Source organism: Myxocyprinus asiaticus, chromosome 45, assembly GCF_019703515.2.
Source record: "Myxocyprinus asiaticus isolate MX2 ecotype Aquarium Trade chromosome 45, UBuf_Myxa_2, whole genome shotgun sequence".
In the NCBI taxonomy this organism is placed as follows: Eukaryota; Metazoa; Chordata; class Actinopteri; order Cypriniformes; family Catostomidae; genus Myxocyprinus; species Myxocyprinus asiaticus.
The window spans coordinates 5,933,297-5,948,894 of record NC_059388.1 but is presented as its reverse complement, the minus strand read 5'-3'; the positions used below and the strand labels follow the sequence as shown (position 1 = coordinate 5,948,894).

Here is a 15,598-nt window from a genome sequence, read left to right as displayed (position 1 = left end):
GGGTGTCAATGATTGTCTTCTGGACAACTGTCAGATCAGCAGTCTTCCCCATGATTGTGTAGCCTAGTGAACCAAACTGAGAGACCATTTTGAAGGCTCAGGAAACCTTTGCAGGTGTTTTGAGTTGATTAGCTGATTGGCATGTCACCATATTCTAATTTTTTGAGATAGTGAATTGGTGGGTTTTTGTTAAATGTGAGCCAAAATCATCACAATTAAAAGAACCAAAGACTTAAACTACTTCAGTCTGTGTGCATTGAATTTATTTAATACACGAGTTTCACAATTTGAGTTGAATTACTGAAATAAATGAACTTTTCCACGACATTCTAATTTATTGAGATGCACCTGTACTACTAACACTATACACTATAAAATAGCACAGAATAGTGCAGAAGTATGCAATTTGGGAGCAGCTTCAGTTTTATAATTGTTGCTATAGCGGATCTCCCATACAGAAATCTAATATATATCTATATATGAACATATATACAATTATAGTTCATTTATATGGATATACAGTGGCAAGAAAAAGTATGTGAACCCTTTGAAATTACCTGCATTTATGTATAAATTAGTCTTAAAATCTGGTTTGATTCTCATCTAAGTTACAATAATGAACAAACACAATCTGTTGTAACTAATATCACACAAATTATTGTATTGTTTTTGTACATATTAAATACAGCATTCAAACATTCAAATTGTTGGTTGGAAAAAGTATGTGAACCCCTAGGCTAATGATGTCAACAAAAGCTAATTATAGTCAGGAGTTGGCAAACCTGTCATCCAACTAATGAAACGAGATTGGAGGTGTGGGTTAGAGCTACTTTGACTTATAAAAAGCAAACATTTTGAGTTTGCTATTCACAAGAAGCCTCTGCTGACGTTGACCATGTCTTGCAAAAATAGAGATCTCAGAAGACCATACAATCAAAAATGTTTGCTTTTCATAAAGCTGCAAAGGGTTACAAAGTTATCTCGAAGAGCTTGTATATTCATCTGTCCACAGTTAGACAAACTGTCTATAAATGGAGACGATTTAGTGCTGTGGCTACTCTCCCTAGAAGTGTCCATCCAGCCAAGATGACTCAAAGGGCACACTGCAGAATGCTCCATGAGGTAAAAAAGAACCCTAGAGTGACAGCTAAAGACTTGAAGGAATCATTGGAACTAGTTAACATCTCTATTCACGAGTCTACTCTATGTAAAACATTAAACAGGCATGGTGTCCTTTGCAGGACGCCACAAAGGAAGCCACTGCTTTCCAACAAAAACACTGCTGCATGCCAGAAGTTTGCCAAAGACCACCTTGACACTCCACAATCCTACTGGAAAGATATTTTGTGGACTAATGAAACTGAGGTTGAATTGTTTGGAAAGAACACGCAGCACTACGTATGGCTTTTGAAGGGCACCACATACCAACATGAAAACATCATCCCAATGGTGAAGTACGGTGGAGCGAGCATCATGATTTGGGGCTGCTTTGCTGCTTCGGGGCCTGGACCGCTTACCATCATCAAGGGAAAATAATTCCCAAGTTTATTAAGACATCCTACAGAATAATGTCAGGGTGGCTGTGCAACAGCTGAAGCTCAGTAGAAGTTGGATGATGCAGCAAGACAATGACCCTAAACACTGAAGTAAATCCACTACAGAATGGCTTCAAAAAAGGAAATCCACCTTTTGGAGTGGCCCAGTCAGAGCCCAGACCTTAACCCAATAGAGATTCTGTGGAATGACATCAAGAGAGTCGTTCACACCAGACATCCTAAGAATATGACTGAGCTGAAGCAGTTCAGTAAGGAAGAATGGTCCAAAATTCCTTCAGAACGTTGTGCAGGTGTAATCCTCAGTTATCGGAAATGCTTGGTTGAGGTTATTGCTGCCAAAGGAGGATCAACCAGTCATTAAATCCAAGGGTTATCTAACTTTTTCCACAGCACTGTGAATGTTTAATGGGATGTGTTTAATAAAAACATGAAAGATTATAATTGTTTGTGTTGTTAGCTTAACACACATTGTGTTATCTTTACTTGTGACTTTGATGAAGATGAGATCACATTTTATGACCAATCAATGCAGAAAACCAGCTAATTCCAAAGGGTTCACATACTTTTTCTTGCCACTGTATATGCCATTCATAACATATACAATCTAATATACTATGTATCCATACATGTGATATGTAAAATTCACATAAATAAATGCAAGGCCACGGACTCCCTATATGAAGATTTTGTAGTCCAACTCCCTAGGGGTCCACCAAATAGTACACCGGCTGCCCTTCCTCGCATGTTATATGTTTTTAAAGGACCCGATAGTGGTCACGGAAAACTCTCCCTGTCAGATGAATGCCAAGTATTGCCATATATCAGATTTCTGGATGGGACATAATATCATTATTCAGATCAGCTACTGCTATGTTGACATGTTAATAATAATAACCATAATATTAAAGAGTTAGCAAAGCATTTGTAATTGTGTAGAGTATGTTTCTGGCCAATAACATGTCTATAGTTAATTTATCTGTCAAGACCATAGCTTTCCAGCTGCCGAGGGCTCACTGGCCTCCACCAGCCGCATCAAACATCTTCTTCCGTCCCTCCATGCCAGACATGGCTTCCACATTCTTACGCCAGTCGCCTACTTCACTGGTCAGGACCTGTTTGTCACAAAGATTTAAGTGAGTTGTAATGGTATGATTTAAATTAAGACTGGAGTGAGAAGATTACAGTTTAATGGGTCTGTTGTGATTGTGACTTTAACATATTTTTTAAAACTGGAAATACATTTTACTCTAAGTCAACATGAACTTTGGTAATAAATTCTCCTCTTTCATTGTAAACGATTCATCAGCTTGTCTTTGATAGCCTATCATAGCCCACTTTCACAATCCAATCAAACTTTACTGGATAAAATTAAGTCTCACATTACATAAAAGAGTACATATCCCATGAAGCATTGCGAATGATGAAATAGTCATTGCGTATAATTATAAAAGTAATATATTTAAGTTTATTGCAAAATATTTTATATGCAAATAGATTGATAGTTTGAGAGTGTAGGGAGGCCAACAAGATTATGTAATTCACAGTGCGTGAATTCTGTTTCCATTGGAACAGCAACTTCTGGTGGATCTCTCTTCAGGATTGTGGGTAATGTAGTTCTTCACTGGGAATTTGGCTATAAAACATGATTTTTTTTTTTTGACTCGAAATCACTCTGACTTGTGAGTTCTACAGAAGCTTATTTCATCACGTGGTAGGTCTGTCTTGAATGCTTTTAACATTATCTTTAAAAATCCATTTCTCTATGGAGAAAATTAATGGGATTTTTACCGCCGGAACCCAAATCTTGTGCTCTGTTTCCTGCTGAATATTCTGTTTCACTTCGAAATTAGTTACATTATGGAAGTGTGAATTCCTGTTCGTGTTGACTTTAAAGTGTAATACCTTCTCTTGCTTGATGTCCTCCTTCTTGACAGACTTGAGATTTGCTCGGAGGTCCATGGAGCCTTTGTGCTTCGAGCCCAGCAGGGCCCTCATCATCTCATCAGCAGACACACGCACCTTCCTCAGTGCAGGCTTCTTGAACTTCCCCCCTAGATCCTGAATCTTCATCTTTAGCTCATTGATCTGAAATCAAGGGGATACAACCAGGGGTTAAATTGAGATTCAAACCTGTGGCCTCATGCCTATGGCCGAATCACAGCTGTGCTGATAGCTGGACATACAACACTCTTGCTTGTATGATATTGCTTTAATATATTTGTGGTCAAAAACTCCAGTGCCATTATCCCGCCACAGAAGAAAAAAATGGTAATTCAAACTTTATTTCTTACAATTGCGACTTTATTATCTCAATTGAGTTTATATCTGTGTTCTTATCTTATATCTTGTGATTTCGAGTTTTTATCTTGTGATTGTGACATTATATCTCATGATTTTCAGTTTATTTCTTGTGATTGTGACATTATATTTTTCAATTTTTACTTTTCTCAAAATGAGAAATAAAGTCACAGTTGCTGTATATTATAATATATTACAGTACATATCCTATATTATAATATAATAATATAGAAAAGACATCTTTGAATGAACATGAGAATGGTGACTATACAAACAGCTTTTTGTTAATGAAATCTTATTGGCTTGTTTTATACTCACATCTTTGTTGTGTTTGATAACTTTATCCTCATAGTCGTACCTTTCTTCATCTACCACACTGATTTTGGCATGGAGTTGCTTGCAAAGATTCTGAAGGTGAACATACAACATTAACAACTCTTTTAGATTTGAGAAAAACTGGAAACAATGTAAAAACTTTCTGTGATTTAAAAGTTGCATGTAATTCATATATTTTCTTACACCATCTTACTGTTCATTTTATTATCAAAGAGGCTGTGGTTGTATATCTTTTTCTGTAGTTTATATTTTTCTGCTTGTGTCATAAAATATAGAAATTTTTCGAGATGGACCTATTTAAACTAGCTAACCTAGGTGACAACAGTCCATATTATTTCACTTAACTTCTTTTCTTTAAAGGAATATTCTAGGTTCAATACAAGTTAAGCTCAGTCGACAACATTTGTGGTATAATGTTGTTTCCTACAAAAAAAAAAAAACAAAAAAAAAACAATTAGACATCCCTCCTTTTCTTTACAAAAAGCTAAATGGTTTTGGATTTTTGCATTTACAGCATTACGTCATGGCAATGAATTTGTAAAACTGGATACAACTTTACACAGAAAAGATTAGTAAGTGATTTTATCACACTAAAATGTAGAGTTGGGGTACTCGAGTTTGGACTCGGACTCGAGTCCCAGTCATGAGTCCAATTTTAATGGACTTGTACTTGTCAGACAAGCATGCATTTTTACTCTGACTTGACTCGGACTCGAGCCTTTGAGACTCGGGATTCTTTTCTGAGCCCAGCCGAGTCCATAACATTTGTGATGCAATGAATTATAATTTTAAAAAAATTACAAAACATAAATTAATGAACACATCTCTGTCTGCATGCAGCTGTATTAGCCCCTTAAGTCATAGACGTAGCCAGACTTGTTTCACTGTGTTTAGGCAAACACACGCACACACACACACACATATGCACGTGCACAGGCTCACTCATCAGTCAACCAATACGCTTGAACGTTACTACAGAGACTACTGTATAACATTGACTACCGCGGTGGCTAGCACAATGAAAACAAAGTCGGGTATATATCCAATGTAATAGAAACTAAACAAGGCAGTTTCACATGAATTGGGACCTAACAATTGCGTGTGGCGTTTGTGCAGCCAAGATGGTGCTCGCATTACGGTATCATTGTGGTTAAAAACATAAAATCAAGAACTTAACTGAGTCAAGTCACACATCATGTCTCTCACAGTTTACTGAAAACAGCATATCGAAATAAAAATGCATAAAAATAGTATTAATATTTGATATTAAGTCTTTGTAGGCATAATGTATCTACACATGTAGGCTTCTGTAGTCTCTTGTGGTTCACACAGTGTTGTCAGCTTGAACTGGTCAATAATAGCTTGATGAATTAACTGTGTAACTTTTTAAATAGTCTGGGGAATAAAACGTTATTGCCAAAGCAGACAGCAACTCTAAACAGATAAACAGCACCTATTTATTACTGATTGACTATTTTCAAAGCATTGAAGAGCTGCTTAAAATACATTCTTTTACAGCATTTGTCCACCATTCACCACATTCAACCATGCACAATAAAATATTAGGTATTTTGGGCAGTGAAATGTTTTGTTTATAATTTAATTATAGACTATAAAATAAATGTATTATTCGATGACAGAGTTTGTGTATGAAGCTAAACTTCATGATACGAGATTAATTTAGTTGCATATGACGTTTTTATTTTAAATGTTTTTTTATTTTCATTGTAAACCACTGTGTAACTTATGCATGTCTGTTTTTTTAGCCTATATCTCTGACAATTTTGAAGGACAATTCTGTTAAATTTATGACTGAAAATTATTATTCTCCATGTTTTTGCGGTTAAAGAAGAGCTCAATGAAATTTTCTTTGGTTGGTATTTAAAGATTTCAGACTGACTGCAGACCAACACAGCTGTCGCTCAAGCAAATATCAATTTATTATTGTTTTTTTATCTTCTGTGGCAGCTGCTGTGAGACGCACACGGACATATCAGGGATTTAAGAGCAGCATGCAGAACTGCCCTGCATTGTGCGGTTTCTCGCAAATTAACTAGAAAATCATGTCTGTGACAACATGGCCCTAATATTATCAGTGGGCTTTTCCAGTGTTTTTTGATGTAGCATATGCAGTCAAATTGTGAGACGTAACTTCTCAGCGAGTGCTAACTACTACTGTGTTGACTCATTTGTATGTACTGTATTTTCCCAAAACAGTCGGCACATAGAGAAAAAAGATTCAGAAAGAAATCTCAGTATAAAAACTAAATAAAAAACGAAATTAAATTGAATTGATAAATTGAAAATTAAAATTCAAAATAATAATAACTAGTTATGACTTACACAGCTTTCACTTTCTTTAGTCTCTGCTTGAGTGGAGGGGGAAAAGCAACAAATAATTGAAATGTCAACAGAACGCAATAAGAATTGTGTTGGACAGTTGTTTTCATACACCTAAAGCATATGCTTTCATTCTGAAACCACTTTGAAGTTTGTTCAGCAGGATACTAATCATAAAATGTATATATGAAATGCAACAGAGGTGTTTTTGTTACATTTATATTGACAAACTGTTTTTCTTAGTTGTGAAGTTTAAAATAAGCTTAAAATATTGATGTTGAGTTTACAGTTACAATTTTAATTCAGATTCATTCGGACTCGTCTCAGACTCGGCCTGTTATGGACTCTGTCTTGAGTCAGACTCGGCCCCTTTTGGACTTGGACTCAACTCGGACTCGATTGTTTAAAGACTCGGACTTGACTCAGACTCGACCAAGGTGGACTCAAACCCAATAATACTAAAATCGTTCTATAATCACCCCTCACCAGCTCCTCTCCGGGTTGTCCATTTCCCACTCCCCACTCATTTCGCTCTCACTGATAAGGGAAACCCCATTCCGTGTTCCCTCCATGGTAAAATTTGTGCTATCAACAGCTCCACTGTAAACTTATTTCAGTATGCTTTTAAATATTATAAACCTCTCTGCAGAACATGTATTAAAAGAAAAATAAATACACAATACTAGGAGAAAAGTTTCAAAGTTGTGCTTTAATGGAACACTAACATTAGCCCAAGTCTAAATTAAATTATTTATACTAGCTTACTTTTAAAATGTCTGCAACATTCTCTGAATTAAATAAAATAAATAAAACAGAAAAAACCACTAAATTAAATAAATAAATTACCAAACGATTTTATATATATATATATATATATATATATATATATATATATATATATATATATATATATATATATATATTAGGACTATATTTTATTGCCCTTTCTTTCTTTAATTTATAAATTACCTTGCCTTATAATACTGTGAACAAAAAAAAGTTTGGTTGAATGACATTCCAAGAATGTTCTACACTTTTTTTTTTATCAAGACTAATGCAGAGTTCACTTTCTGAAATACTAGCTTTTGAATCCTTTAAATATTTTGAAGCTTCTTCATCTGCAAATGTAAATTACATATATTACGGCACTAAAGTCAATTTAAGAATGAATTAAAGTCAAAGTATATAACTATACTATTAACAAATTGATAAGTTCAGTTGGTGTTTTAGGTTGTTAAAATTTCAATTATATTTCATGCGGGACACAATACAGTTTATATATTAAAATATTTAATAGGAGAGAGAGATATGTATTACTGAAAATTCGATTTTCTTTCTGCATGTAGACCGAACACTTCATCGTGTTTTAGGGACACATGCTTTTTTTTAGATTCCACAACAAACCTTTTGTCGTGGCAGTCATCTCCCCACTCACATTCTCCTTTGCCGTCATTCATTTGTATTTTTTCTTATAATATCAGAAATTCCATCTTTCTTTCATGCCAATAGTGTTTAACACTGTGCTTAATACATGGTGAAATCTTGCTGCATTATGGGCCGTTAACAAGTTGTGCTCGTGATGTGGAGTTCTTTTGCAGTGAGAGAAAACAATGACGCTCAATATAATTTTCATGTTAAGCATTAAAAAAAAAAAAAAAAAAAAAAAAACAGTTCCTCGCTCCAGGATAAATCTGCTTTGCTCACATACTTTGGCCAGTTCACCTTCTGACTGTTGTGCTTAAGGTCTCGCCCTCTTCAGCCGGAGGAGAGTCACACACACACACACCAGATCAGAATGAAAGAGACATACCAGCTCTTTCCTGTCATGTGGAGGTCGGTGAAATATCAACAGGAGTACTGGTCAAACATAAACAATAGTATCAGACTGAATTAGGATGCAATTCATAAAGTAACTTTACCCTGTGCATTTGTGTGATTGTGTATTTATCTCTTCGGAGCTTGCCGTAGAAAATTATTTACATTTAATAAATAGACTGTACCCCCTGACCAGGGGTTGCGTTAACAGAAAATTCTGTTATTTACCTAATTTTTTTTTTAAACATTGGTGGTTAATTGCAAATTCTGTCCAATATTTTGACAGATAAGAAAACAAGAAAACCATTTTTATCTAGTGCCTCAGTTTTGACATCACTGTCTTTCAAACGTTTCTGGTGTGTGTGTCCTGTTTATTGGCTGGTATTAACAAATCTTATCACATCGCTTCTGGTTAGGACACTGTGTAACACAGAGTTTTGCTTTTTTTAAAGGAGGGATGAGAAGAAATTATTTTTTGTGGTAATCAACATTATGCCACAAATGCTGTCAATTGAGAATAACTTGTTTTGAACTGGAATATTCCTTTAATTATTATGTTGGCTTGACAAAATCAACATACTGTTATTCTACAAACTTGATTTATGTTTTTTTCAAATGTCTCTAAATCCTCCTATAGTTTTCAGGCTACATCCACCAAACTCAGCACAGTCCTTCAGCCTGTTGAGTTGTCTTTGCTAACTGATCATACTAACAGTTTTCCCATTGAGCATGTTCCAAAATCCCCAAAATCCCATAGACTTTGACGGAATGTTCAAACAGGCCAATACTTTTCAAACTCCAAGTGTCAAAAAGTTCAAATGTAAACAAACATGAACAAACTTTAATCTATCTCTATTTATCTTTCCATCTATCATTCAGACAAGGCTTTGTCAAGCCAAAACTAAAGTTTGTCTGGACAAACTTTACGTATCTAGTTAAAACAAATTTGATAGATACCAGAGAAAGAGGTGGATTTGGCTCAGAAAATGACACAGGCCAGTTTCGAACCCACATCTCTCACACAGGCACCATGATCCAACATGTCTGGAGCTCTGTGTGTGATAACTGCTAGGCCACAGCTCCAACATTATTAAATACACTGATGAGCCAAAACAATTTGACCACCAGCCTAATATGCTGTTGGTCCTCTGCGTGCCGCCAAAACAGCACCGACCCGCCGAGGCATGGACTTCACAAGACCACTGAAGGTGTCCTGTGGTATCTGGCACCAAGACATTAGCAGCAGATCCTTCAAGTCCTGTAAGTTGTGAGGTGGAGCCGCCATGGATCAGACTTGTTGGCCCAGCACATCCCACAGATGCTCAATCGGATTGAGATCTGGGGAATTTGGAGGCCAGGGCAACACCTCGATCTCTTCATCATGTTTCTCAAACCATTCCCGAACAATGTGTTCAGTGTGGCAGGGTGCATTATCCTGCTGAAAGAGTCCACTGCCATGAGGGAATACCATTGCCATGAAGGGGTGTACCTGGGCTCCAACGATGTTTAGTTAGGTGGCACGTGTCAAATTGAGGTCCACATGAATGGCCCCGGTAAAACATTGCCCAGAGCATCACACTCCTTCCACTGGCTTGTCGTCTTCCCACAGTGCATCCTGGTGCCATCACTTCCCAAGATAAATGGTGCACACGTACACCACCGTCCATGTGATGTAAAAGAAAACGGGACTCATCGGACCAGGCAAACTTCTTCCACTGCTCCAAGGTCCAGTTCCAATGCTCGCGTGCCCATTGTAGGCATTTTCGATGGTGGACAGGGGTCATTATTGGCACTCTGACCGTCCATGCAGCCCCAAACGCAGTAGGGTGCGATGCACTGTGTGTTGTGACACATTCCTCCTGTAACCATATTTAAAATTTTCTGTGACTTATGCCATTGTAGACCTTCTGTCGGTTCAGAACAGATGGGATAGCCTTCGTTGCCCTCGCACATCGATGAGCCTTGGGCGCCCAACACCCTCTCACTGGATTGTGGTTTGTCCCTCTTCGGACCACTGTAGTTAGGTACTCACCACTGATGACCGGGAGCACCCCACAAGCCTTGCCATTTCAGAGATGCCCTGACCCAGTCGTCTGGCCATAACAATTTGGTCCTTGTCAAAGTCACTCAGGTCTTTACTCCTGCCCATTTCTCCTGCATTCAACATGTTGACTATGAGAACTGATTGTTTGCTTACCATCTAATTTACCCAGACCTTGACATGTGGCCTTGTTAGGACATGATCAACATTATTCGCTTCGCCTGTGAGTGGTCAATGTTTTTGCTCATCAGTGTATGTTTACATTGAATTCTACGTCACCTGTAACTCGCCCAGAGAGAGTCCAGAAATCTGCAGAGGAGGGAGTTTGTCTTGCAGGTAGCGATTTCTCTCTTCATCTCTCTCCTCTTTCTCCCTCTCCAGATCCTCCATGGCTCTGTTCAGAAGCATCATCTAATAGAAGAAGGGTGAAGAATGTTAATAAGGACTTCACGGCAGAGTAGGAGACAACTTAAAGAGTAAAATCCAACCTTTAGAGAAAGTTTTCGGGATGCAGAAATCTTTGACTTGGGCTGTTAAACAAAGGAAATAGAAATGAGAAATTGTAGATACAATGAGTAAAAATAGTGCAAATGACCAAAATGCTCATACATACTTTGATGTCCATTTTCGGATTCCCAGGTCTTCTTGCCTGATAAATAACAATACAGAAAATGCTACTATGTAACATACACAATAGTAAGCAAAATAATGTAAATGTAAAGATGTCAATAAACTATTCAGTAAATGCAAAAGAGATAAAAAAAGTATGACCTAAAAAAGTATTTGGAATCTTAAGTCACAGTTTAAAATGAATGAATATACAGTATTTGATTATATAACAAAATGCATGAATATCTTTGAATGTATAACAAAATACAAGCCAAGTGACAGTGATTGAGAAACATGGCACAAGCACACTTTAAAATGTCATTGCAAAAATGTCTAATAAAAGTAACGTTTGTTCTGAAGAAAACTCGAGCAACATTTGTTTGCACATTTGTTGTCTAATACAATGACATTCATACATTTTTAAGTGTGGATTAAGTGTACAAATTCAAATTAAAGAATAAAGAAAGCAAATGCTCACCTGACTGTCAGTATCAATTTGTTAAGGAACAAAATTGGGGAAACAATCAAAATTTAGGCATTTATTAAGGCATTGTGGTCATTTCAATAATTGTAATAAATTAATAATCATTCATTAGTTATTAAGTGTATTTTGAGTGCCTTGTTTTTGTCAATGTCAGGCATCAGCCATCATTTCAAATCAGATTAAATTATGTAATCAGCCATAGAGTAACAAGTTACACTGTACAATGAAATTCTTACAATGTGTTTCTGCCCGATGCAGAGCAAGGATTACATAAAGAACTGAGTTACATGTTGAATAGAGACTTAAATAGCAAACAAAAACTAAGAAAATGTACAGCTGAATTAAAGAACAAATATATAACTAAATAAATGTAAATATACTGTGTGGACATCTCTATATTTATATACAGGTAGTGAGGTGATATAGTATTGTGTAATAGTGCAAATAGTTTAACATGTGCATATGCTCAGTACATGAAGTGCAAGTGATCATGAATAGTATGTGCAAACAATTAGTGTGTCCTTGCTGTCATATCTCAAAGATATTTTGTGACAAACTTAGCATCAAAAGTCTGATCTTGGCTTTGTTTGTCATAAAAATGCATTATTTATGTATTTATTTATTTTCATTTTATACTTAGTTGTGCACTCCTTTAAAACATTTAAAGCTGTACTTACTCGCCCATTGTGATGCCTTGATGAACCAATAAACAAAGGATTTCAGCCTGAAATTTCAAATAAAACCACCAATTCAAGCTTATTATATTAAATGTAATGAAAACATTACTAAGATTAGATAGAAAAGGTTTTTGAAGACAAATCAACAGCTAATTGAACTCTTAAAATGAAACAGGGATGCTGTACCTGGGTTCTCTCTGGTTGTGAGGCACGGACAGGACGCAGAACAACAGGGTGTTGAGACAAAGGGATTTTATAGGCCAGCAGCAACTGGGTGGAAGATATAGTGTTGCCAGAAATGCCTTGGCAGTGCTTTAGAAACAAAATATTACCACCTGCGAAGCTGTGGCAATATAACAATACATAAGAGTACACAGTGACTGAAGCTGCATGGAGAGTTCACAGACAAACACAATTTTGCATATTGTTGAACCTTTTAAGTTTATGGTAATAGTAATAAATTTAATGTTTTAGTTTAAGGAAATTGTTGCTTACAATAAAAAAATAAAATAAAATTGGTACTCTGCTGGGTCATTACTTGATGTCCAAAGTATATATATATATATATATATATATATATATATATATATATATATATATATATATATAGGTTAAGTCAGAAGTTTACATACACCTTAGCCGAATACATTTAAACATTTAATTGTAGAAAACATTCCATGTCTTAGGTCAGTTAGGGTCACTACTTTACTATTATTCTGACATTTTACATTCTTAAAATAGAGAGAATGATTTATTTCAGATTTTATTTCTTTTATTTCTTTGTAGGCTTCCTTGCTCGCACACACTTTTTCAGTTCTGCCCACAATTTTTCTATCAGATTGAGGTCAGGGCTTTTTGATGGCCACTCCAATACCTTGACTTTAATGTCCTTAAGCCATTTTGCCACAACTTTGGAGGTATGCTTGGGGTCATTGTCCATTTGGAAGACCCATTTGCGACCAAGCTTTAACTTCCTGGCTGATGTCTTGAGATGTTGCTTCAATATTTCCACATAATTTTCCTTCCTCATGATGCCATCTATTTTGTGAACTGCACCAGTCCCTCCTGCAGCAAAGCACCCCCACAACATGATGCGGCCACCCCCATGCTTCACGTTTGGGATGTTGTTCTTCAGCTTGCAAGCCTCACCCTTTTTCCTCAAAACATAACGATGGTCATTATGGCCAAAAAGTTCAATTTTTGTTTCATCAGACCAGAGGAAATTTCTCCAAAAAGTAAGATCTTTGTCCCCATGTGCACTTGCAAACTGTAGTCTGGCTTTTTTATGGCAGTTTTTGAGCATTGGCTTCTTCCTTGCTGAGCAGCCTTTCAGGTTATGTCGCTATAGGACTTGTTTTACTGTGGATATGGATACTTGTCTACCTGTTTCCTCCAGCATCTTCACAAGGTTCTTTGTTGTTGTTCTGGGATTGATTTGCACTTTTCACACAAAACTACGTTCATCTCTAGGAGACAAAATGTGTCTCCTTCCTGAGCAGTATGATGGCTGCGTGGTCCCATAGTGTATATATTTGCATACTATTGTGTGTACAGATGAACATTATACCTTCAGGCATTTGGAAATTGCTCCCAAGGATGAACCAAACTTGTGGAGATCCACAATTTTTTTTTTTCTGAGGTCTTGGCTGATTTCTTTTGATTTTCCCATGATATCAATCAAAGAGGCACTGAGTTTGAAGGTAGGCCTTAAAATACATCTACAGGTACACCACCAATTGACTCCAATTAGCCAATTAGCCAATCAGAAGCTAATTAGCTAATTGCCTAAAGGCTTGACATCATTTTCTGGAATTTTCCAAGCTGTTTAAAGGCACAGTTAACTTCTGTTTAAGTTCTGACCCACTGGATAGTCAATTAAAATTGAAACAATCTGTCTGTAAACAATTGTTGGAAAAATTACTCATGTCATACACAAAGTAGATGTCCTAAAGGACAAACTATAGTTTGCTAATATGAAATCTGTGGACTAAACAAATGAGTTTTAAAAATGAGAAAATGAGACCTAAGTGTATATAAACTTTAGACTTCAGCTGTGTATATATATATATATATATATATATATATATATATATATATATATATATATATATATATATATATATACACATACACACACATAACCGCTCAAAAGTTTTTAAACACTTGACTGAAATGTTTCATATGATCTTAAAACTCTTATGATCTCAAACATATGCTTAAATGTTTGAAATTAGTTTTGTAGACAAAATATAATTGTGCCACCATATTAATTTATTTCATTATAAAACTAAAATTTAATTAAAAAAGTTTTTGAAATTAATGACTTGAACCAAATAATAAAGAAAAGCAGCCAATAAGTGCCCAACGTAAATGGGAACTCCTTCTATATTGTTTAAAAAGCATCCCAGGGTGATACCTCAAGAAGCTGGTTGAGAAAATGTCAAGAGTACATGTCTGCAAATTCTAGGCAAAGGGTGACTACTTTGAAGATGCTAAAATATAACACAGTTTTGATTTATTTTGGATTTTGTTTAGTCACAACATAATTCCCATAGTTCCATTTATGTTATTCCATAGTTTTGATGACTTTACTATTATTCTAAATGTGAAAAAAAAAACAAAAAAAAAAACATTATAATAAAGAATGAGTGTTTTCAAAAATTTTGAACGGTAGTGTGTATGTGTGTGTGTGTGTGTGTGTATATATATATATATATATATATATATATATATATATATATATATATATATATATATATACACTATATTGCCAAAAGTATTCGCTCACCCATCCAAATAATTGAATTCAGGTGTTCCAATCACTTCCATGACCACAGGTGTATAAAATGAAGCACCTAGGCATGCAGACTGCTTCTACAAACATTTGTGAAAGAATGGGCCGCTCTCAGGAGCTCAGTGAATTCCAGCGTGGTACTGTGATGGGATGCCACCTGTGCAACAAGTCCAGTCGTGAAATTTCCTCGCTACTAAATATTCCACAGTCAACTGTCAGTGGTATTATAACAAAGCGGAAGCGATTGGGAATGACAGCAACTCAGCCACGAAGTGGTAGGCCACGTAAAATGACAGAGCGTGTCAGCGGATGTTGAGGCGCATAGTGCGCAGAGGTCGCCAACTTTCTGCAGAGTCAATCGCTACAGACCTCCAAAGTTCATGTGGCCTTCAGATTAGCTCAAGAACAGTGCATAGAGAGCTTCATGGAATGGGTTTCCATGGCCGAGTGGCCATACATCACCAAGTACAATGCAAAGCGTCGGATGCAGTGGTGTAAAGCACGCCGCCACTGGACTCTAGAGCAGTGGAGACGCGTTCTCTGGAGTGACGAATCACGCTTCACCATCTGGCAATCTGATGGATGAGTCTGGGTTTGGCGGTTGCCAGGAGAACAGTACTTGTCTGATTGCATTGTGCCAACTGTGAA

At 36.3% G+C, this 15,598-nt stretch overlaps 1 protein-coding gene across 1 annotated transcript; it reads right to left on the bottom strand.

The window, feature by feature from the left end:
* Window positions 1-324: 324 nt before the first annotated feature.
* On the bottom strand, window positions 325-11,314 carry LOC127435352 (troponin I, slow skeletal muscle-like). The gene is made up of 6 exons (XM_051688783.1): window positions 11,000-11,314; window positions 10,875-10,916; window positions 10,666-10,797; window positions 4,173-4,262; window positions 3,459-3,641; window positions 325-2,668 (listed from the first exon to the last, which is right to left on the bottom strand). The coding sequence occupies exons 1-6, from the start codon at window positions 11,072-11,074 to the stop codon at window positions 2,567-2,569; spliced, it is 624 nt and encodes a 207-aa protein (XP_051544743.1). The 5' UTR covers window positions 11,075-11,314; the 3' UTR covers window positions 325-2,566.
* Window positions 11,315-15,598: the final 4,284 nt, after the last annotated feature.

Coding starts and splice junctions, on each gene's coding strand:
- LOC127435352 (XM_051688783.1), bottom strand. CDS start 11,074: ATGTTACATAGTAGCATTTTCTGTATTGTTATTTATCAGGCAAGAAGA. Junction 3,642..4,172: donor TTATCAAACACAACAAAGAT/GTGAGTATAAAA, acceptor CCTTGATTTCAG/ATCAATGAGCTAAAGATGAA. Junction 2,669..3,458: donor AGGACATCAAGCAAGAGAAG/GTATTACACTTT, acceptor TGTGACAAACAG/GTCCTGACCAGTGAAGTAGG.